At 50.7% G+C, this 24,519-nt stretch overlaps 1 protein-coding gene across 1 annotated transcript in view; it reads left to right on the top strand.

The window, feature by feature from the left end:
* The window catches only part of Lrig1 (leucine-rich repeats and immunoglobulin-like domains 1), a 129,555-nt gene that overhangs the window by 99,855 nt on the left and 5,181 nt on the right, over positions 1-24,519 (top strand). Inside the window, exons 7-16 of the mRNA XM_013010367.1 lie at positions 356-493; positions 2,656-2,799; positions 4,437-4,580; positions 7,166-7,309; positions 8,895-9,038; positions 11,093-11,173; positions 16,700-16,771; positions 17,503-17,574; positions 20,719-20,882; positions 23,028-23,348. Coding sequence (XP_012865821.1) covers positions 356-493; positions 2,656-2,799; positions 4,437-4,580; positions 7,166-7,309; positions 8,895-9,038; positions 11,093-11,173; positions 16,700-16,771; positions 17,503-17,574; positions 20,719-20,882; positions 23,028-23,348 — 1,424 coding nt within the window. The remainder of the gene's footprint in view (positions 1-355; positions 494-2,655; positions 2,800-4,436; positions 4,581-7,165; positions 7,310-8,894; positions 9,039-11,092; positions 11,174-16,699; positions 16,772-17,502; positions 17,575-20,718; positions 20,883-23,027; positions 23,349-24,519) is intronic.

The following is a 24,519-nucleotide window of genomic DNA, read 5'->3' on the forward strand; positions in this document are numbered from 1 at the left end:
ACTGAACTTAGTCTCTGGTGCCTATCGTCTTGAATATTACGAGGCTTGACCAGGTGCCAGATTGAAATGGATGCGTTGGATTCTGGTCATGTCACGATGGTCTCAGTTGATACTGAACATCACCCAGAACATAAAACCTATTCTAGACAGAAAATCCAGTGCAGTAGTTAGCACCCAGCCAGCAATGAGAACTTACTGGGAAAAGGAACACACGATCTGTTTTATGTAACACTGAACTGTAATTTCATGTAAAAGTCAAAACAATTTGTAATGAAGTAGGAGGGGGAAATAGTTTGTTGTACCTTGCAAAAAGATGTGCTTATGTGCTTATGTTACTGCCTTGTGTGTGTCCCAGGCAGCACAATAAGATTCGAAGTGTGGAGGGGAGTCAGCTGAAGCCATACCTGTCTTTGGAAGTGTTGGATCTGAGTTCCAACAACATCACAGAAATCCGGAGTTCCTGCTTTCCACATGGACTGCCCATAAGGGAGCTGTAAGTACCTCTGCACAGCCATGCACCCCTTCCCAGCCCGTCCTTCAGCTTCCAGGCTGGGTAGCAGCCTACCCAGCACCCAGCTCTGAACACGTGGGATGGATGCGATCTCAGTCCTGTCTTCCTAGTCAGCAGGGACAGTATAGCCCTTTAGCTTTCCTGCAGGGGGTGAGGAGGGATCCTGTGTCTTCTGGGTGTGCGGTTATAAAGTATTTCCAAATCCTGTGTCCTTCTGGTGCTAGAGGCAGAGGGGGAGTTGAGGCAAGGAGAGATTAACTAGCCATACGAGGAGCTCATCCCTCCCAGAGTAGGCTCTTCTATTCAGGTCCAGGTCTCTCTTGACCACAAAACTGTCTTCATTCCCAATTACTGGGCTGTCTCAGAAAGCTTGGAGAGACATTTCAGGGTTGGTTCAAAGACTCACAACAGAAGTGTACTTACTTGAATTTACCAGTGCATGTCTTTCAATGTTGTGCATGATTTAAACCAGTCCTTGGGTTTAGAAGCTCAGTCACGCTGTTCTCTGAGCTCTCAGGCCCTTTTGAGATTTCTGGGGCGGTTTCTCCTTTTATGTTTGTTCCATCTTGCACACACAATGGATGGAAGAGAGGAGCACCTATATAATCTCCTGCTTGCTAGTAGGAATTGCTTTGAGAGAGAACCTGAAAATCTAGGCTGAAAAGACATTTTCCCCATTTTTGTTCCCTGTATCATTACTGCTTTTGAATAATTTTGTAAGGCTGATTTACCGGTCACCGTGATGCATTTCTTCCGGGAACAGGAGGGTTGGCACAAGGATTTTCCAAGTCTTTCCAAGACCCTGTAGAATCATTTCCTTAATGTTAGGCTATATCAAGGCAACAGAACTGTCAGAAGTGGAGGTGTGGCTCAATTGGTGGAGTACCAGCCTTGAGCAAAAGAGCCAAGCAAAAGCATGAGGCCCTGAGTTCAAGTCCCAGTACTGGCACCTAAAAAAAGAAGGTACCAGAATTGGGCACAAGAGGCCTTGGCTTCTGTGAAGTCCTAAGTAAGGGATTTCAAAAGGCATCCAGCCACACTTCCTTACTTGGGACAAATAAACCACCAACTGCTTAACTGAGTTGCTGTGTCCTCTTCCTGCATGAGGTGAGGAGTGAGGGCATGACTTTTTGTGTTGGCAGTGGGTGTCTGGTATATCTTCATCACACTGATTGTTCTTTAGTCTGGAGTGTTAAGAACAAACAGTTCAGACCCATTTGCAGAGTCCTCACATGCCCTGTCCTGGACCACTGCCTGATGAAGAGACTGGAGGAGCTATGTTTGCCCCCATGCTGTGGTTAGAAGATTCCCTCTCCTCTTTCTCCTTTTCACTAAGACCCAGAATAGCGGCTCTTACCTGGGAAAGGCAGGAAGAGAGAGGTGGGCTAACTTGGCACAAGAATGCCCTATTGTTCCTGTTTTGTGTGACTTGATACAAATTACAGTGAGATGCATGCATCTGAGGTGTGTATTGGAGTATATTTTGAGAAAACATCTTTTCTTTATAACCACATGTATGTCACCCCTCACAAACATCCTTTAAGTGTAGCACTATGAAGAAGTGTTGTTTGTTTTCTAGAGGATTTGGTACTACTCTCTTCAGGGTGATTCTTTGAGGCATTTAAAATTATTCAAAGGAGTTGGTTTAAGCAAATTCATGCAAGTCATGCGATGAGACCCACTTGAAAATGAAAGGCTGTTTCCCAAATATACTAAATTGGCTCTGACCTTTCCTAAAGAGCAGTTGACTTTTTGCTTGCAAGAGCATTTCTCACATCCTGACATAGTGGTGCTGAGGGCAGGTGGTTCCTGAGGCAGCGGTTGGGGGGTGGGGGGGGAGGTTGCTCTGTGACTTTCTCCCATCCCTGTGAGCCACAAGCCATAAACACTCTGTGCCCAAGCCAGAGCGAGGCCTGCTTCAAGGTCTTCATTGAACAACCCTGTCACCTGCATCTCTGTGGTTCCTTATCTGGGAGTTGGGCCTCAGAGCCCTGTGATGACAGGCCTCTCCGTGGAGCTCTGTCCCTCTGGACACATCTTCGTGTGTTCTTCCGGCTCAGACCCAGCTGGGTCCCATGTTGGTTAACAGATTGAGGAAGGCCTCCCACTGCCACTACATCCCTCCCCCTCCCCCAATCTTCCAGAAACCTGGCAAGCAACCGAATCGGCACCCTGGAGCCAGGAGCATTTGATGGTCTGTCGCGGTCGCTGCTGACTCTTCGCCTGAGCAAAAACAGGATCACCCAGCTTCCTGTGAAAGCCTTCAAGCTCCGCAGGCTGACACAGTTGTGAGTACAGAAACCTGCATTTTAATGAAAGGTTAGCCAAACTTTATGGGAGCCAGATTTCCCCAAGTACCTTGTACCAATTGTGACCCTTTTCCTTCCCCTCCTCCCCCAGTGAAGCTGCATAAACTATCATTAATGGCCCTATGGCAACAACGACTAAAAGCAAATTAAGAGCTGGGTCTGATGCTGGCAAGCTGTGTTGGCTTGCTGAGGAAAAATCTACAGAGTATGTCCATGCTTGTCCTTGCTGGCCTTTTTCAAAACAAAACAGGTTTGCTGATGTTGGCCAATGCTTAGGCTGCACACCATTTCTTTATCTCACAGGTTTTAGTCGCATTTTTACAGGTGCCTGGACAGCATATATTTTGGGCACAATGATGTCCAACACATCTTGAATAGTTTGACAGAAAGCTAATGTGGCCGGAGGTAATAAGAGGTGACTGCCTCATTTTACAAGGTAGCTGACTTATTTTTTGTTGAAAGAATTTATATGGTTTTTCAATGACCCAGGCCAAATGTCCTTCAAGAATGGCATAGGGGGTGCTGGGAAGGTGGTTCAGTGGTAGAGCGCTTGCCTTGCATGCATGAGGCCCTGGGTTCAATTCCTCAGCACCATATAAGCAGAAAAAGCCGGAAGTGGTGCTGTGGCTCAAGTGGTAGAGAGCTAGCCTTGAGCTGAAGAACTGAGGGACAGCGCCCAGGCTGAGTTCAGGCCCAAAACAAAAGAGAAAAGAATGGCATAGGGTTCTGGATTGAGAGAGATTCAAGAAAACTTCATTAACCAAAACCTGATGGACTCATTTTCTGTTTCTTATTTTTCCTCTTGTCTTCTCAGCCCAAGAGTTTATTTCGGGAAAATAAACTAATATTGGAACTTTGGTTTCAACAGAACAAAACAGTTGCTGAAGGCCAAGCTGGCCACAGGACAGGAGAGCCTCAGTCCTTGATACTGTTTGCAGCACATCACCTCCCCTGGGTGATGGATCTGGACTTTGCTCTTCTCAGTCGGTGGAGGTCTCCATGATCTTGAGGAAGAATGATCATGAGACACTGTAGACATATTTGAGGAAAACCAAGAGCTTTCTGGCTAGCCCAGTGTTCTTTTTAGTTGCTAATGGATCCAGCCCACCCACCATTTTTTTTCCCCTACCATCTTTTGGTTAAATGAGGTTCTGTTAGGCTGAGGCTAGGAGTCAACTATAAATCTTCATAACCAGTATCTCCTCTTCCCTGTATTCAATAATGTCTCTCTTATATGTGGAGCCTGTCCAATACCCATAGTGGACAGTGTTCCTAACATGTGATACAATTGAAATAATTGTCCTGGGTCTCAAGGCATCTGGTGTGGAAGTCTGTTGCTAAGGACAGAGACACCTCACCTAAGACATCTGCTTCTTGTGTCATGCCCTGGGCCAGCGGCAGAATCATGAATGGTGCTTGTGCTCCTGGAGAGGACATGGGCACTGGCATGTTCAGACTCCCTGGGAGCTGACTGCACAGTGCAGTCTTTAAACATTTCTTGGGCCTTGGTACCGGGGAGGTGCACCTGATCTTTTACCACGGTGTCTCCATTGGTTCAAAACTCCAGCTTGGAAATGGCTGCAGATGATTCTCTGATCTTCTGGCTTTATCTTTAGGGACCTCAATCGGAATCGGATTCGGCTAATCGAAGGCCTCACGTTCCATGGACTTGACAGCCTGGAGGTGCTGAAGCTTCAGCGGAACAACATCAGCAAGCTGACGGATGGTGCTTTCTGGGGACTGTCCAAGATGCACGTCCTGTAAGTGGGTGCCTTGCTGGGCTTGTGTGTAAGAAAAAAGGGCTGTGTGTGTGTGCGTATGTCTGCACATGCGTGCTCACTTGCCTATATGCTGTAATGCGTAGCGAATTCATTCAGTTAAGTGCAGGATGGAGAAGCCAGCTCTGGCCCTGCCTCTGGGCTCAACTCAGGGTCTACAGACTGGACCAAATTGAAGGTGTTTTCCTTTCAAAGTAGGAACAGCTCTTAGAGGAGGTTTTATATATGGGTTCTGTTAGATAAGGTGACCATTGGAGAGGGAACCCTACTGGCCCTGTTTTGTACTCTCCCTCTTCCTCCACAGACCTGGGCTGCTGCAGGGTGACCTCCCACATCCTCCCACACCCTACAGGAAGTGCCCTCTTTCCCTATTTTGGGTTTGACAGTCTGTCTTGATGTGCAGGTGGGCTGAAAATACATAGTTCTTCCTTGGAGATTTATTCCTGTTTTATGAGCTAATCATGACCCTTGATGCAGATGTGCAGCTTTTATCAAGGGAACATTTGCTTTGGCCAAATGTGTCAGCTGCACTTCTTGCTGGCTGCCAGAGTAACTGGGAGCAGCAGAAACAGCCAGCCAATTGCTGATCCTCTGTTTTTAAAGTTTATATTTGGTAGTCTTTAATCAAAAGTAATACTCATGCATAATTAAATAAAATCAGACAGTATAGAAACAACCTGCTCTACCTCTTCTGTCCCCGCTTCACCCCAGTGCTTCTCCCAAGGGACAGTTGCCTCTTAAGTGCATCTCTTCTGGGTTTTCCTGTTTGCATATAGATACTTCAAATGAACACATGTGTACCACTGTCTTTACCTATGAACTACTATACAGTCAGTGGTTCAACTCACATTACTCTGTAAATTACTCAGTAAATTCTATACCCTTGATTAGGTGTTTTTGTAACTGAAACCAAAGCTGGAAGCCTAGGTCCCAGGCCACCAGCACATTGTGCTGTCCTGTTATTTAACAAAAGCATCTTCTGCTGGCCATCTCATCCCACGCACACTCAGCTCGTGTGAGGACAGGCGCTGCTGCTTGCCCTCTGCCTTTCCTCACTGCCCACTTCTGATTGGCAATACCTCCATTTCATGGATTCAAAACCATTTGTCCTTCCTTTAAAGGAGTCATTTTAGAATCTGAAATCCAAGTGGTCATGTGCTAGGTGGGCTGAAGTTAAGAGAATTAATTCTCAGAAGAAAATTGTCTTGGGCATTGCCATTTTTGTTGTTTTTTTTTGTCGGTCATGGGGCCTGAACTGTGGGCCTGGGCACTGTCCCTCAGCTCTTCAGCTCAAGGCTAGCGCTCTACCACTTGAGCCACAACACCACTTCCAGCTTTTTCTGCTTATGTGGTGCTGAGGAATCGAACCCAGGGCCTCCTGCATGCAAGGCAAGCACTCTACCACTGAGCCACTTTCCCAGCCCCCATTTTGTTTTTATGCTGAACAAATTTGTACAAATTTCAGGGGGTGGTAAGTTACCTTAGCAGTTATTTATAAATTAAATGCTTTTTGAACAGTGGGAGAAAGATAGAAAAAAAAAAGACACAGTTGCTCAAAGCCCTTTCACATTGAACATGGAGCAAAGTTTGAACTAGTGATTTTTATTTAAGAGACCTGTTACCCAGGATAGTGCTGTCTTTGACTAGCATAGGCTATGTTGTGAAGTAGTGTACAGATGTTCCTTCACTTACAGGGGAGTTACACTGCAATAAACCATTTTAGGTTGAAAACATCAACGGCTAAAGATGCATGTAATCCACCTCGAATTCAGACATCCTAGGTTAACAGCATCCTCCCCGATACTGTGTCAGTTGTTCACCTTGTGACTGAGTGGCATCCTGGCAGTCACCCATGCTTCCTGCCCCACGTTGCAAGAACACTGCAACATGTAGCACTGGACCTGGAAAAACCCACATTCAAAATCACAACTGACATTTCTACTGTACACACACACACACACACACACACACACACACACACGGCTTTTGCACCATTATAAAGTGAAAACATTGATGAATTGAGCTATGGTAGGTTTCTTACATGGGCTTATGCACAGAGTCAACACTTGTGGAGAGTGGATATTTCCAGTGTTCAAGATCATTAAGTCATCACAGTTGCAAAATTGAAAGTGTAAATGGTCTGACTCCAGAGCTGAAACTCTGTGTTCCAATCCAAGAGTTAAGTCTGTGATGGGCCTCCGGAACACAGTCTAGGCTCCAGACATTTTTAGCTACACCTAGTTTTAATCTGTTTGTCCCTTTCACTATTTATGAAACTGTAGGATGGGAGGAATATAAAAGCTGCCTCTTTTTGTCTCCTCTTCCTGATGCTTTTGCCTTCATCAAGAACTCCTCTCTCTGCCCATTTGTTTGCCTCATTCACTTTTACTTAGCCAGAAAGACACTTCTAGGGCACTTCCTATTGCCCTCTGAACTCTGTCTGCTTTGGCACTTCCTGATGTGTGCATGAATGCACACAGCACATGTAGACTCACTTTGCTCGAGTCCTGTTACCTCCTTGGTGTTGACCCTGGCTTCCTCTTGGCCACGCATGGTTGTCATTGCAGGCACCTGGAGTACAACAGCCTGGTGGAAGTGAACAGTGGCTCGCTGTACGGCCTCACAGCTCTGCACCAGCTGCACCTCAGCAACAACTCCATCTCTCGCATTCACCGTGATGGCTGGAGCTTCTGCCAGAAGCTGCATGAGTTGTAAGTAGTCTCCGCTTTGGTCTGTAGCAGTGCTTTGAGACACAGTGCCTGATGAACCTTCTAGACCCCAGGAAGCACTTCACAGCACAGTGGCCTTAGGGAGACTCAGGTTGGGAGGTCTGCAGAGAAGACAAATGGCCAGAGCCGAGACCCTTCCCGCTTTCCTCCCATCTTCCCTAGCTTGCTTGTGGATTGTCAGGGGCTACAGGTGTCTCATGTCCATCCTACTGGGGCCTCTGTTCCCTAGGCTTTCTTGGGACAGTTCCCAAAGGAGAGGGCTATGTTGGGGAAGGGTCTTCCCGGACCTCCAAGAGTTTATATCTCATGAATCCTGTGCTCCTTTCCTGGGATTTTGTGAGTGTCTTTGTTATTGTAAATGTGTTTGTTAGTGGTGGCCTTTTGGTGTCAGCTTCCTGATGGTTTCTAACAAACTCTTGACTCAGGTTTAACCTTACCAGGGAAGTCAAGGACCCACAGTTTTCTCTTTGCCAGGCCTGGGAGCTATGGAGAAGAAGAAAGGTCCTGTAGGTTCCCCCAAGCCAGAACTGGGTTTACAATCAGTTCTGTTACCAGAGTGTGTGTGAGCCCCTGGAGTTGAGGCTACAGGAAAGGCCTATTTCAGGCAGAACATCGTATTCTCTACTCCCTTTTCTGGTTGGTGGACAATGTGAAGATGGCCCTTGTGCCCTTTAGAAGGCCTGAAGGTCAAAGAATATGCCTGAATCCACCCTAGACGTTTGTCCTGTGTTCATGGAACCTCAGATTAGGAGTAAGATTGCTTTCCAGAGTGTTCCCCGCCCCCTCTTTTAAAATAAATTCTTTAATTGCAGGTGAGGATGCAGTTTTGATCTCCTGCCAGGTTTTTGCGACTGACAGACACCATGACTTATTATTTCAGGACGGAAGGAATGTTGCTTGCTGCCACCTTTAAAAAGTCATTAATCTTCACTGAAATTATTTTTCCTTCTTCCTACCTCAGCCCAGATGCCCATTTTTCATCATTAGATGACCAGTGTGCCAAGTAACCGATCCAGGGCTTGTGAGAGGTGTGGAAGTGCTGGGAGGAGGGTTGGTTTTGCTGCTGAGGCAGAGCAGTTGCTTTGGGGCATGTTCCCTGCCCTGCTTACAGAGGGAGCAGAGGTTTAACTGCTCAGGCCAGGAGCCACCCGTCTCACCTCGCTAACGAGGGAGGGCCTGGTGTGGCTGCCCCAAGCAGTGGCTCGTGGTGCCCTCTGCTGGCAGATGCAAGGAGTGTAACTGCAGAACCTATCCTGTCCAGAGTATCAGCCTTCTTTAGGAAGAGGTCTTGAACAGCCTGAATCAGGAGCAGCCATGGAGACTAGCATAGGTTCGGGTCTTAAGGCTCTCTGTGTTGTCCCTGTGTAGTCCTCACAGTACAGTGATGATACTGGTTGTCAAAGGATGCTGAATGCCACAGGTGCATGGCCACTTTTACTGAGGATTTCTGTGGGTGCATGTGCCCCCTTCCAATGGAGACCCAGCCACTGAGGCCCTGGAGAGGAGAGAGAAGAGCTGTTCCCATGTGGCCCAATGGGGACACTTACCTCCCTCTTTCCTTCCTTAGGATCCTGTCCTTCAATAACCTCACACGGCTGGACGAGGAGAGCCTGGCGGACCTGAGCAACTTGAGTGTGCTGCGACTTAGCCACAATGCCATCAGCCACGTCGCCGAGGGTGCCTTCAAGGGACTCAAGAGCCTGCGCGTCCTGTACGGCTGTCATGGTTCCGGTGACAGAGTGAGGGGGCGGGGTGGGAGAGCGGAACAGCCTGAAGCAGCTGCTGTGCTGAGTTCCGCTCCGGGTGGCTTTCCCACCCCAACCCACCTGCTGTGAGCCCAGTCAGACTCCTAGATCAACTGAAAGACGACTGGTTGAGCCAGAAAAATCTCCCCTTCTGTAGGATGGGGCCTATAGCGGGATGATATCTCCAATTAATCACCAAAAGGCTGGAACTGGAGCTGTGGCTCAAGGGGTAGAGTGCTAGCCTTGAGCAACCCCCTGCACCCCCCAAACTCAAGGACAGTGCCCAGGCCTGAGTTCAAGCCTCAGGACACACACACACCCATGCATGCACACGCACACACACGCACGCACCCACGCACGCTATACTTAGTGCTTATTGCAGCCTCTAGGACACTGTCTGCCATGGTAGTTCTTCTAGTCTTCAGCCTTTGGCTTGAAATTTGTGTGTGTGTGTCTGTGTGTGTGTGTCTGTGTCCTTCAAGTTGTGGGATGCCACTATTCTTTTCTTGGCCCTAGAATTTGAACTTTGGTACACCCAGTATCTAAAAGAGGTAGAAATGAGGAATCCTATCTTAGAGCTTGAGTGTGGCTCTAATTATGGAGTTCTGTAACAGAGGGGAAGTAATGATTCCATGTCCCTCTTAAATGTTTCATGAAGCGAAGGTTGCCAGAAGTTGCAGCAGGATGCTTTTTGGGGACTGTGATAGAAGTTACCCATTAGCAGTACCACATAACTTCTAAGTAACTATCGGTACATGGCCCCCAAAGAGAGCCTGTGGTTTCCAACAGACAACCGAAGCCAGTTCTGAGGCCTCCTCCCAAGCACGGCCCTCTGTGCCTGCCCAGTGTGAGGGAGGAAGGCCTCTGCACTTGCACCTGGCAGAGCGCGTTTTAACGATGACTCACTGCTGGGAGTGAGAAAGAGCCACAGCCAAGCTATTCAAGCTGGGGTCAGCCTGCGAGTCTTTGCTAGGCCCAAATAACAAGGCTGGGAACATTCAGGCTAAGTGGGCCAGAAAGAAGAAAAACTTTGGCAGCAAGGATTTAGGCACACACAGCCACTGCCGGGGCCCCTGGTTTACTCAGTCTATAGATACTAGGGAGGGGCCCGTCCATTGAAAGGAGAAGACCCTTCCAGTAACAAAGTCTCTCGCTTTGAGCTTGCTGCTGTAAAATAAAGATCACAGTAAGCATTTCACTTTTCAGCTGAGAGCTCTCTTCTCTGCTGGCAGTGTCCTTCCAGGTTCTCTCAGGATCCAAGAGCAGCATCTCTGTTCCTGGCCAGGTTGGCCAGAGTTCTGGAAAGGAAGTACAGGAATCAAGAGTCTTGTGGAAAGTTGGAGAGGGCAGAATGTGTTCAGGGTTGGGGGCCTGGCCGCCAGGTGTGCTGTCTCGCCTGGGCATTCACGGCCTGTCGTTGGAAGCCCGGAGGAGGCTGACTCATCAGCCTTGGGATTTGCATGTCAGAGGAGCTGGGTTGTGCAGCTGGCCTCGTTGCTCCCAACCTGGCAAGTGGGTCACAAGTCTGACTCAGCACCCAGATGTCCTCCCTGGCTCAGAGTCCAGTGCTCTGCAGACCTCGTGAGGAGCTGGGCTCCGTGGAGGGGTCCCCAGGCCAGGGCCTCTTGCCTTTGCATCCGTCTTCCATGCGCCCTCCACAGTTCCCCCATCAAGTCTAGAACAATGACTAAGCAGATGGAACCTTTGAGACTGCTGCTCTGTGCGGGGACCAGCTGCCCACTTGGGCCAGCTTTCCCGCTGATGTCTGCACCACTTCCCAGTCCAGCGGGGCCAACGGGGAGGCCTGGTGTTTTGAGGGGTAGAAAAACTCTGGGAAGGCTGAGGAGCCAGGCACCCCACAGGATATTCAGAGCAGGTTTCCTTCGAGGGCCATGCGGCTCATGACCGTGTGACACTGGGCCTCTGGTGCTCACCCGGATGCTTTGAGCTTCTAAGTGAAAGTCTGGGTACAAGGCCAGGCTTCACTGGAGGGTGAGCTTACATTCTGTTTTCTCTCCAGGGACTTGGACCATAACGAGATTTCTGGCACAATTGAGGACACCAGCGGCGCCTTCATGGGACTTGACAACCTCAGCAAGCTGTGAGTATTTCCACGTGTGTGGCTCTGCTTGTGCTGCATGCGTGGTTCATTGCTTTGGCGGCTCGGCTCCCCATGTCCTGGGCCCACCGTGGGAAGCAGGTTCTGCTGAGACTTTTCTGTTGTGTGGGGAGAAGAGGCTGAGGTTGAGCCAGGCTGGGCGTTTCCTCGCTGTGTGGCATGTTCTTGGTGCCGCAGACCTCGTCTTTGGTGGCCCAGAGAGGTTTTCTCAGGGGGTCAGTTCCCAGGTGATCTGAAAACAGCTAAGGTTGGGATCCTCAGCGCCCAGCCTCCTGAGGAGCTAGGATTACAGGTGTGAACCACTGGCGTCCAGCTAGTTCTTTGTTCTGGGTTTTTGTCCTTTGCCCAAAGGCATCTACTTTCTTTCTGAATTTCTAGAAAATATGTGAAATGTCTCAAGCCGAGTAACTTGATCATTTTGAAGCATCTGTAGTATTTTTGTTCCTAATTTTAATCGCATGGAAATAATCAATAATAATAGGTATTTTGAATTCAGTATTTTGGGTCCCTTTTCTTGAATGTGCCACTTACTCTTCAGGACACGTGTATATATGTGCGTGAGTGTGTGGGATTCACCCCATCAGGGCAGGCTCTGTCTTGCAACCTTTTTAAAGTTAAGGGAGAGACATGAAAGGATGCAGTCCAGATGGCCACAGCTGGCGGGGGCAGGCTCCCAAGCTGGTGTGTTGCTTCCTTGTTGGCCCTGTTTCCCTCTTTGTCTCACCAGTACAATGTCCTCTGCCACTAAGGAGCATTCAGGCATAAGGGTCAGAGTAGTCTCTGTGGGGAACAAGCTAAGGGAGGAGGGCATCTCATCAAACACAGACAAGACAGCCACCACCCTCTTCCCAGCCTTCTCAGTGTCAGGGAGCTGAGTAGTGTCCTGGTGGAGACTGCCATAGTCCGTTATAAGTATTAGTTTGTTTTGAAGCATGTGTTTTTTCATACTTTTTGTGTTAGAAAGGTACTAAGAGGAAGTGGCGCTGTAGCTCAAGTGGTAGAGCATTCGCCTTGAGCTGAAGAGCTGAGGGACAGCGCCCAGGCCCAGAGTTCAAGCCCCACGACCAACCAAAAAAAAAAAAATAAAATAAAATAAAAAGAAAGGTGCTAAGAATAAGCCATTTGGCTTTGAGGATTACATTTCTTCTAGAGCATTCCTGCCTCCTACAGTGTGTCAGATGCTCTGTGCATTCCTCTTCCTAGCCCCTGTCAGGCATACCGTTAACCCATGCACCCTAAGCTCAGACAGAGCAGGCCTGTTGGTGACAAGAGGAACGCCAGGCTGGAGCCATCCTTCTGGGTGCAGAGCCTGTGAGCCTCCAGTCACTTCAAGCCTCCCCTGCAGCTGCTGCGTGAGGCAGGGGAGAGTAGATGGCACTGCCATGTTCTCTGCAGGACACGCAGAGCTGCATGAGTTAAGCTCCTTTACCTTGTGTCATCTCCTGGTGGCGGCTTTTTGGTTCAGCAGTTCTGAGCCTGAACCGAGCCTTACCTTGCCCTTTCACTCATGTCACATTGACACACGCTCCACTGAGATGTGCTTCCCACGCTGTCCTAGCCCAAGACCCCCGAGGACTTGTCAGTGCAGGGTCTTAGCCACAGCTCCACGGCCCCACGGAGCCCACACCTGAGGCTGAAGGCTCTGCGTGTATAGGGAAAAGAGAGAAGAGACGTGACTCAATTGGGGGAACTGGGACAATAATAAGTATTCCTGAATATATGTGAAGATGTATAGTCATTGGCTTAAGTGTGATGACATCATGGTTATGTTGCAAAAAGGCAGGGGGAGGGACTTCTTGAAATACGATGATGCGGTACATGCAGTTTGGATTCTAAGTAACCCAGAGGGAGAGGGAGAGAGGAAATAGCTGAACGCAATCTGACAGCAGCTACAGGTGTGTGACCCCATGTACAGTCACAGAACTGGTGTTCTGTGGTGATGTGTGAAAGCTGGCTCGTGCAAAGGGAAGAGCAAAGCAAATCCTGATTTTTAGCTCTCATTAAATCTGCTGGGCTTGGATAGCATAAGTGTTGAGTAAACATGAGCAGTGAGAACCCAAGCTGGGTGTGGTGGTCATGCTGTGATCCTGATACTTAAGAGGCTGAAGCAGGAGGATTCTAAGTTCAAGTCCAGCATAGGCTACATAGGGAGCTGTGGAGCAGCTGGGCTACATACAGAAATCCTGTCTCTGAAACTGAATGAATGCATGCATGCGTGCATGAGTGAGAAGCAGCCTCGATCCCCTCGCCCCTTCCATCTCCTTAGCATTTTGTCAGGAAAGCCCCGTAGCTCTGCTGCGCTGGGGGAAGCGGCCATCACATGGTATTGCCCCATCCAAGGACTCTGGGCCAAGTCCACTGGGGTCTCCTGGGAAGTACACGGGAGGGTAGTCCACAGCTGGAGAGGACAGTCCTCTGTGATCTTCCCAGGGTTTGCCTTTGACCAGCTTGAGAGCTGGGAAGGGGAAGGGAAGAAGCTCTTGCCTCTACTGAGTTGCTCAGGAGCCTGGGTAGGAGACCAGGCCTAAGTAAATATATTTCTGAGAAGGGTAAAGTGAGCCTCAGAGTGTGAGATGCGTGGCTGTGGCCCCGCCTTCATCCTTCCCACCGGCTGGCCATTTGGGCTGATTCTTCAAGCTGGAGCTTCCTGTCACCATGACGGTATTCACAGACTCCTGCCTGTTCTTTTCTTCCTAGTTGAAGCCCACTCACTTCTCCACTGCCATAGTCACCTGCGCCTCTGGTGTTCACCTGCTGGGGGCTTGCACAGCTACACGATCAGCATGAGAGAATTGCTAGAAACCAACTGAGACGTTTAATTAGAAGACCCTAGTAAATTGTGCAGGCCAGGGGGTTCAGGTGTAGCCCCTTGGCTCCACTTCTCTCCAGGACATTGCTCAGGAGGATGAGGGTGGAGTTCGTGCAGGCTTGTGGGAAGGGATTATGTGGCGGTGGATGGCGAGGCTTCTTGCTTGGGCGGTGCTCCACACTGCAGGGGCGGGGGGGGGGAGGGCATGGTCTGTAGAGTTGGGGGCAGGGAGGGGTGCTGGTACATGTCATGGCTCCTCTCCAAAGCCTTGGCACCATCATCCATACCCCGCTGCCTGCTGTGACTGCTTGAGCAAGCACTGAGCCAGTCTTGGGAGATGCACGAGGTTTTGAGAGACTTCCCAGGTATCTGAGCCAAGTCAGTGCTGGGGAGATCTGGCCAGACACAGCTTCCCTGGATGCGCTCACGGGACAAGAGCATCCCTCCAGCAGAGTCCCACTGTCTCCACATGGCAGGCAGCCTGATTAGAGCCTTCGGTCTACTAGTTGGGTCCCCACCCCTCCCCCTCCCCCCAATGCCCCATGTCTGCTGGGAAAAGATAAGGGCCATTGTAGTCCACTAGCAGGATGACTGGGCCCTGTGTAATTGAGAATTTGAGAATTTGTTTTATTGCTATTGTCACCATTAGAAATAACAGCCTGCCCTCACTGTAAAAGAGGTCAACGTGACTAATACTTAATGGCTGAAATAAAGCACAGCTTTTTCCTGGATCTAGTTTACGGGAGATTTCTCTAAACAGTTCAGTTCATTTTTACTGGGACCTGGAGCACACAGTGCCTCGGCCTGGGGATCTGAGTAAGTGTAGAAGTTGGCAGCGCCCTCAGACGCATTCAGGGTTTGGTGCCCATGAGTTGTATCCACTGCTGGTGTCTGTGGTCAGAGGCCTGAGCGGGCACAGCCTCCCGAGTTTCTGTGTGTTTGGTTTATTTCAAATATGTGTTCCAGATTGCAAGAGGTTGTGGAAACACTTTCAGGAGGAGATTGTTTTCATATCCTCGCAGCCTGCCTCAGAAAGAAAGACAAGGCAGAGAAACGTCTGGCCTGTTGGCCCTTCACCTCCAGAGTCAGGAAACAGAGCAGGCATTGTCTGATGCCTGATTACTCAGTGACTGCTGGAGGCTGCTGAAATGGAGGCCCCAGAGCAGGAGTCTGTTCCTGATGAGTGGGGTCATGAGGCCCCTGGCATGCGGTCCGGAAGTTGGCCTGTGGACAGCTGGTGCCTTCCCCGGGCTGTGCTAGCTGTGTGCTCCACGCCTGAGCCTCTGCCTCACGGCAGCCCTGCCCCTGCCCCGGCTTGTCCCTGGGAACCTGTTGCAATTAGGTTGAAGTACGGTCCTGTGTGGGGGTGCTGCCCAGGTTGCCCTCCCCTCCCCCCTCTCCTTTCTCTATTCAGGGATGGATTGGTACTTGCTGTTGCTGCTCATGGGTCCCAGTCTTACTCAACCTGAAGGCAGAGCTGGCTGCTAGTCACTGGCTTTTTCTCTGATTCTTGGTGGGGTCTTGGACAGGAACCGCCCCCTCTCAGGAAATAACTGAGCCAGACAGGCTCTCTCCAGAGGTTTTCTTCTTCTTTCCTCCTGGTGGTTCTATCTCAGACCTGCTGATTTCTGAATTCGCAGGCATTCAAGCCCTTTTAGGCCCTTTAGAGGCCCTGAAAGACCATCTGATCGAAGAGTGCACGGAGCTGACTGAGAGCGCACTCCTGCATTTACTGCTGGCAGGCAGAGTCCTGTGCTATTGCTTCAGAGGGACCCATTGTGGGGGTAGGGGTTGGGGCTCTTTAGCGGCCCTGACAATAAAAAGGAGGGAAAAAACCTCATTGCTATCATCCAGCACATTCTAGGGTCCCTTGGATGGGAGCTGCGGGTTTCATCCCAGCGGAAGGAGCAGTTTCCGCCATGTGCCTTGCAGGGGTCGGAGGGGCCTTTTGAGAAGACAGTTATACTTCCTGCTAAGACTGGGATGGGAATTGTGGGGAGGCAGAAGCTGCTTCCCTTGGGTTAGGAGTCTTAAAAATACAGACATTAGATGGCCTCCCAGACTGACCTTTGAGGAGCCAAGTACCTGGCATCTGATGAACCTCCAACCTGCTACATGCAAAGCCTGGGGTCTTGCTTGAGAAGCAGGCAGCGCAGGCGTTTCCTGCGGGCTGGAGAGAGCACGTCACAGCTTCCAGTAGTCACATCCTAGCTGCCAGCGTGCTGCCTTTATCAGCGTCCTGCCTTTATCAGCGTCCATTTTCCTGCTCTCTTTCTTGCTGGTTTTGGGAATCTTTATCCCCAGGATGCATTTGTCAGAAGTAGGCAGCATTTTGCCACGTTCTCTGACTTTGCTTCCTCACCAGTCCTCTTTCTCCTGAGGCCACCACCAGCCCCACCCTTGACCCCTTATGTGGTCCTTGGAGAAAGATGGCCTGGACTAGACACACTAGGCCTTCCACTGACACTGTAAGGGACCTTTTGAGACTTGCCAGTGTGTCCAGTTGCAACCTGTGAGCGCTGTGACTTTCTCATACAGATAAAGGCATTCCGTTTCACAAAGGGGATGCCTGCAGACCTATAATCTCAGCATTCGTCAGCATTTCACCTGCTTGTCCTGGACACTGCCCTAATCCTGTGTTCTCTCCCCACCCTCCCTCCACCCCCACCCACGCATGCCTGGATGTTTGGAAACTGCAGGAGTCTCTTTGGAAACAAGATCAAGTCTGTGGCTAAGAGAGCATTCTCGGGGCTGGAAGGCCTGGAGCACCTGTGAGTATCTTACCAGACCTTTCCTGACCCAGAGGCCAGCCAAATGTGCCTGTTGGGGAAGCCTGCTAGCAGTTTAATCGCTTCTTTGTAAACCGAGAAACAGGCTATTTGGAAACACCAGCTGCTTCCTTCTCATTATAAGTCAGCATCAACTTTGGCCTTTACTTTGCCTATGCCAAGAACAGTCACAGAACATATGGCCCATGGGTGTGCTCCCATTAATGCAATTGGCGTTTGAGCAAATGTCTTCCTCCCACCTGCTGCCCTGTGTCACCCATACACCAGGCTCCTTCACAGACACCTGGTCTCATTGCCAGTTCCACAGTATGCTTCATCCTGGCCAAGCCAACGTCTCTACTAAATGGCACTTTTGTTATGGGGATGGTTACCTGTGGGACCCTGGCAGGAAGAGGGCAGGGCCAGTCTTGAGCTGTTGCTGATGTTGTGTGGTTCTTTATTTCATCTTAGAATCAGGGTCAGCTGTATGTTGGGGAGGAGGGGGAGGGTGCCCAGCAACTAATGGAAGCCTCCACCTGGCTTTGAGGAGACTCTTGATGCTGCTTTGTCCCTCAGTTTCTGCGTGCTTGTGTGAACACAAGAAGTAGAGCCCCCTCCAAGGGAGCCAGAGGTGGGGGTCATCTGTGAAGCACCACTGTCCTAGGAAAAAATACCTGTCTGTCCTTGCTGACTCCAAAGGGGCTTCTTCTGTATGTCTGTGTGTTCTGTTTCAGGAACTTGGGGGAGAATGCAATCAGGTCTGTTCAGCCCGATGCCTTTGTGAAGATGAAGAATCTTAAAGAGCTGTAAGTACTGGGGATTCCATGGAGACTTGCGGATCAAGAAGAGAAACAGTTATACTTGTAATAACTCTGTCCCTTAATATCTAGCTAAGTTGTCATGAAAAATGCCTTGTGGGACTCTCAATGGGTCAGGGGTTAGCAAATCTTTAGGAGTTTGTGGGCCATGGGGTCTGCTTCATGACTACTCAACTGTGTCCTAGCAGAAAACAGCAGTAATAAAGAGAATGGGTGTGGCTGTGCACGCTTACATTCATAGTGACAGAAGCAGGCAGTGGCAGCTTGCAGGCTAGAGTTTGCACACTGCAGTTCTCGTGAAATAAAGCTGCTTCTTTAAAGCAGGCATTCACTCCTTTAATTATGCCATGGACAAGTGTTCTTGCTGAAGCTTGGCAAACTGTGTGCTGGGCAAGCAGAGGTATTGATGTCCAGCTGCCACACCAGGCTCGAAGCCCTGGCAGTCAGTGGTACCCCTGCCACAGACTTCCCCTTTGGCTCCCAGGTAACCAGGTAGAGGATGGAGTCTGGGTACTCAGCACCCATATTCTTTCTCCTCTGTGTGACTCTGAGGCTCAGGCCCATTTGTTTTAGCTGGAAACAGTTTTCAGGTATGACTCTGGGTTCCAGCCGTGCTTTTGGGAAGAGGCTGAAGGGTAGCTTTGTTGTCCCAACCTCATCCTGTTGCTAAGGCTCCTCCTGATGCAGCTTTGGTTGGGGGTGGGAGGTGGGTGTAGCCATGGTTGAGGCAGGTGGGCTGGAACTCTGGGTCCCCGTCCTTTGACTGCTGAGCAGATGGCCCTGAGTGGCTGAGGAACTTGGCTTGGGAGTCCACAGCAACTCACGGGGCCTCTTTCCCGCTTGCAGCCCCAGCAGCTGTTCTTGACTGAGCGAGATGGAATATGAAGGACTCTGTAGCTCCCATTCCAGGGAAGGGAGCTGGTGATTCTAGAAAGGTGGATTCTGGGATCGATCCATGATAAAGCAAGTACAGTGATCTTTGACTGTAACAGATCAATGGGGAGCCTGTTCCCGAGTGCTCATTGTAGAGTTCTTGAAGATTTCACATAATGATCTTAAGAGCAGTAACGTTTTAAATAAGGGACAAAGGAGGAAAGAGAGACAATCTTTTTAGGCTCTTAACAAAGCTCTCCATGCTCGTGCCTGTTCTGGAGGCTCAGCCCTTGGTCTCCTGTAAGTGTCTGGCTGTGACTGGCCCTAGCGCTGGGGAGAAGCAGGTCAACGGCACTCGGTCGTTTTCCTCCCCATCAGATCACAGCAGGTTGTGTTGCTCACTTAGTCATCCTCTGGGTAAATTTCCACCGGCAGTGATTGGAAACACACTTTTAGTTGGACTCATAAAGACGCAGTGTGCAAGCCAGCAGTGAGCTGGGCTGGCTGGTGTGGGAGCCGTGGATGCAGCTCAAGAGGCCACGCTCCGTCAGAGTGAAGAAAGCAGGGCAGGGGCCTACAGAGCCTGGAGCTGCTCTTATCCCACTGTCCAGTCAGTCTGGTCTTGGAGTAGAACTTGTGGAGTGGTCAGGGAAGCAAGTGTCCTCACTACGGGCTGGCTTCCTGTCACTGAGCCTTCCGTTCCGTAGGAAACCCTCTCCACTCGAAGTCCCCAAATTCTTACTGGTATTGGGCCCTGTCCAAGGTGGGCTTCAACTGGGATGAGAGGACGGGACATCCTCAAAGAGCTGGGCCCAGAAGATGTTCCAAATGTGGTACAAGGCCTGATTCTTTCCAGACACATTTGATCAACAACTGAAGCCAAATTTCTTTTTCCTGATTTGTTCCTGTGCCTTTGGTGAGCTGCCCTCAGTGTCACAGAGATGGCCCGGCCTCTTGTTCTAGGCTGTCCTATTTAACCCCCTTTTGGTTGGGGCCCAAGAGACTTTTGGCAGCACCTCACCAGGCCTGGCAGAGCCGTCCCACCGCCACGTACAGCTCATTCCTGCCGTGTTTCCCTCCCTGTATGTAGCCACCGCTGCTTCTCATGGGTAGCAGCAATGGCCTTCCGCCATCTCAGCGATGTCCCAATGGCACAGGCTTCAGATGCTGCCTGCTTGTCAAATAGAAAAACACCGGCTCTTGGTTTCAGTGCTCATCAGGAGGCCAGAGGGAGGTGGAGAGAAACAAGCCCATCCTGTGGTGTAACGAATGCCTGCATGGTGTACAGCGTTTCTTACCATGCCACACCTGCGGGGGGCAGCTCATGGCAGGAGAGGCTGCACATCCCCTTTCTCCATCTTGTCCTTTACCTTGGGCCAGTCATTATTCTCTTGATCAAGCCTTGAGGTCCTCCAGGATGAAGGCGGTTCAACGCCAGGTGCCTAACCTTCAAGTGACTCCCAAGGGAAGAATGTCCACTCAGATGGCTGTTCTCATTCCCGTTTGAAAAGCTTGTCCTCGGTTGCTGAGAAATGGAAAGGAAAGTAAGACTTGGTTTTGGTTGGAGTTCCCCAAAACCGAGTTGTGTTCTCATGATCCCTGGGCAGTGGCACGTACCCAGTACGCGCTGCTCGGAGAGCAGGGCTGAATTCTGCCACCTCCTTCGTCGGAGGAGACCTGAATATCCGAGCGAGAGGCAGGATGGTAGTGAGGCTTGCTTGTTTGAAGTAAAGGCATGTGGTGTGGCCAAATGAAAAACCTAACAGCCATACAGGACAAGAAGACTTCTTTGAACTTGCTGCCGATTTTAGATCAAAGTCTCAGGTTGAGTTTGGAAGCTGTACGTGGCTTGTTAGAAAAGTGGAAAAACCAGACAGTGCTTTTGTCATTGTCAGATGCATCTGGGGCCAAAGGTTCGAAGGTGTCCCCGGGGGCACAGACGCAGTGGCAGCCTTGGAATCAGGGCAACATGTGGGCACTGGTGCTGCGAATACCGTCTCTGGACCAGTGTCTCACAGGGCCTGGTTAGACACGGATTCTGTGGTTCCACCCCAACCTCCATGCGGGGCGGCACCTCATCAGAATCCCCAGGGAGATTACACACACTGTTGTGCTGTTGTGCAGCACCAGAGAGGAACTTGTGAAAAGCTTGTCCGCGTTAGCATCAGAAACTGACCAGGGCAGCGGAATGTTGTGTGCATCACGCCGCCCCGGGCCCATGTGGCCTGCGCGAAGCGCCCACTTCTGTCCGTCTTTCAGCCGTATCAGCAGCGAGAGCTTCCTGTGTGACTGTCAGCTGAAGTGGCTGCCATTGTGGCTCATGAGCAAGACGCTGCAGGCCTCCGTGACGGCCACCTGTGCGCACCCGGAGCAGCTGAAGGGCCAGAGCCTTTTCTCCGTGCCTCCAGAGAGCTTCGTGTGTGGTGAGCCACGCTTTGTTTTCCCCCTCACAAAGGCAGGGATGCCAGGAGGAGCGCCTCAACGAGGGAATAATTCCTGGGAGCTGAGGGCGCAGGCTGCGGGTACAGCTCAGCGCTGCACCCCTGAAACCACACGCAGCACTTGCCGTGCGGCGCCTCATTATGTGGTTCCTGGAGTACATGCATTTAATCAGGGAGTGCGAGTGGGGTGACTATAGATGAGAATAATGGTTACAGGATGATGGTTTGGTGCTGGGTTTGGCTGTGTCTTTAGCGTTCGAGGCTGAGGTTTTACAGTGTGTTTCTCTCCAGACCCAAAATGAGAGGCTCAACACAGGAAGAGTGGGTCTCAGGAGACCAGGCACCACGCTGCGCTCACGCCGTTTCTCCTCTGCTCGGGCAGCTTGCGAGCCTCCCTTCTTCCCCATTGCTGCCGCGGCACCCTCAGCATCGTGCTGAGCAGGATGAAGCATCGTGCTGAGCAGGATGAGGGGGTGAGGGGCCAGTCAGTGCAAAGCTCAGAACATGCCAAGCAGATGAGGACACAGGCTAGCCTGGACAGGGACGACAGCCTCCTGGCCCAGAAGATGGAGACAGAGATGAATGTCGAGTTGTTCCTGATGGTCACTGTGGCCAGGGGCAGGGCCAGCCTTACAACAGGGGTGGGGGTGGTGGGGTAGGACCTGCCAGGCTGGCCCGCAGCCCAAGCCTTGGAATCCCTGTGGCAGTCCTGAGTAGGTGGCACCTAACAGTCTGGGTTCCCTGCGGACCTGCAGCAAGAGACAGGAGTGTCCTCCATGCACACATCCACGCACCTCCCCCACAGGCCCCCTTCCGAGGCAGGCAGCGGGCCTCCCTCCAGACCCACCCCAGGGGGAGTGAACACCAAGCACTAGCTTTATGTCCCCTGCCACTGCGTCTTGGGGGCTTCCTGTGTGCATCCTTGGGCTGTGGGGACTCCCATTCTCTACACGAAGTGCCCGCGTAGGCCAGAGCACATATCAATACAAGGTAGCTCCCGGTAGTATCGTGTAATGTTCACGCAGCTTTGCCACCATATTAGATGTTTCTAGAGCTCCCTGAAGCATCTCCAGTCTTTTTCGATCGCCTTATTTTTGAGATTTGTTCTTGCCTTCTGCCTGGGCCTGCCTAGACCGCGATCCTCTTATCTATGCTTTCTGCGGCAGCGAGGATGACGGGTGTGTGCCCAGCTTCTGTTGAGACAGAGGCAGCTTGTCAACTTTTTGACTAGGCTGGACTTGGAACTGTGTTCCTCCCAATCTCAGCCTCCTGAATGGCTAGGATTATAGGTATGAACTACTGTGTCCAGCTGTTGGACATTTTCAGAGCTTGCTACTGGCATCTCCTTCACCGTATTTTCCTTTGGGTGTTTTGGCCAGCTGGACTCTTGTTTGTCCCTCTTGTCTGTGGTCACCTCAACAACGGTGTTAACCTTAGCAGCCTGTTTTATCACATGCCTGGTGATAGGTAGAGTGATGCCAGCTGAGCATACTCCATAAGGTCAGACGAGTGTAGCTTCATGGGAGAATCTTCTGGGTTGCTGCCAAACAGAGCCCAGTGACAGTCGTCTTTTATTGGGAATTTTAGGGAGCTCTGAACACGTGTATCCTTCAGTGGATGCTACCTGCAGGGCTTCATGTCATAGACCAGGGACAGAGAAATGGAATTTCACCTTGCCCTCAGTGGAAGCACCATAGAGCTGACTTTCCTTCTTGAGATTGAGTCATCTTGATGCAGTACTCATGGATTGTAATAAGCATTTGACTTTTCAGAAATCGGAGATTATGGCCATTTTTGTGGGTGTTTTTATTATTTGAGTGGAGGTACAGATTTTTGGAAGTCCAGGCATTCTGAAGTAATTAACACCCAAATCCTCAGAGTATGATCTGTGCAGCCATGACTGCAATGCCTCTGTGTTCAGTGTGAAGCCAGCATCACTGTCTTAGGAAATGCTGGTTGGCTCATCCGGGAATGGATGAGGCCTGATAGCCACAGGGTAGGTGACCGTGCACAGGGACCATCTCATGCTGCTCAGCATCTGACCCAGTCACTTGCTAGCCTGAGCAGCAGCTGGTTCCTGTGTGTAGGAAGAGCCTGGCATCTTACTGTTGCCCCTTCTTCCCCTAGATGACTTCCCAAAGCCACAGATCATCACCCAGCCGGAGACAACTGTGGCTGTGGTGGGCAAGGACATCCGGCTCACGTGCTCAGCAGCCAGCAGCAGCAGCTCCCCTATGACCTTTGCCTGGAAGAAGGACAATGAAGTCCTGACCAACGCGGACATGGAGAACTTCGCGCACGTCCGTGCGCAGGACGGGGAAGTGATGGAGTACACCACCATCCTGCACCTCCGTCAAGTCACTTTCGGGCACGAGGGCCGCTACCAGTGTGTCATCACCAACCACTTTGGCTCTACCTACTCACACAAGGCCAGGCTCACTGTGAATGGTAGGAAATGCCTCCTGTTTGTGCTTGTGCAAGATGCCTTTGAACCACATCCTCGCTGCCCAGTTGCCAATGTAGAGATCAGCGAGGCAGCTGACACATGGCTTCTTTGGGACTTGAATCTTACAATCTGAGTTTGCCTCACAAGAAGTTTTACAGATTGATCATTGTTTTTTTAAGCTGCAGGTGACTTAAAAACCCTAGTTGTCTCTAGTCATGACGATAGTGGAGTTGTGAATTTAAACCTCATATTTTTACCTGTTTATTGTCCCGCATGCACCCAGAGGTTGGCTTTCCAGCCTCCATGCATCTTTGGATCCGGAGGAAGCTGTTGCTTGAGTAGCCGTGAGCCAGAGGCCAGCCCCCGCCCCCAGTGGGGCCTGGTCCCCGCCCCTCTGCAGGCCTGGACAGCAGGGCCAGAGTGAATTCCTAGCTTGGCAGTAATGTCAGGAAGATGTGTGAGGTTTTTGTCTTATTCAGGAACCAGACTTAGAGCCTACCAAGGCAGCTTTCTTCAGGATAGCTGTTTCGCTGGGTAGAGGGGTAAGGAGGAAGCAGGAACCATCATTGAACCCCCGATGGAGCAGAGGTGGCCTACGGATCACCAAATGTGCTGGCTCACGCTTCTCTGTCAGACCTTAAGACCACCAGCCACATTCTCTACCACACATTGCCCGGGCTATCTAGGCTTATTCTGAGGCCATCCTCAGGGTTTCCTGTAGACTTGGCAACAAATAAGTCTTCACCAAACTAGCTTCGACAGCAAATGTAACCTAGAGCTGCCCACGGTCAGCATGAATCCCAAGCTAACTCTACATGCCCTGTATGCCATCTACACCTATCTGCTGATTTCCCCAGGGGCAAGGTGTGCTAGCCTTCCCCCTCTGTGGCTCATCTTCACACAGCAAGATCCTCGCATCTCCCAGACTTTTTCATGGTGGGTGCTTAAGGCAGGTGAGCAGCAGACCTCTACTCGTGAGGACCCCTTGGCAGGCTGCCTAAGAGCTACAGGACGCACAGCGTTCCTTTCCCAAGGAGGGTTGTGTAGAGCACAGGAGAGGTGAATGGCATTCTGCACTTGTGGCATGGAGAAGCGCCCCTGGTTCAGCATGGCAGTGCTGGTAGACACATGTCTGGAAGGTAGCAAGGCATCATGGGAGACCTGCTCTCCAGA

This window comes from Dipodomys ordii, unplaced genomic scaffold (genome assembly GCF_000151885.1).
Source record: "Dipodomys ordii isolate 6190 unplaced genomic scaffold, Dord_2.0 Scaffold12, whole genome shotgun sequence".
Taxonomy (NCBI): Eukaryota; Metazoa; Chordata; class Mammalia; order Rodentia; family Heteromyidae; genus Dipodomys; species Dipodomys ordii.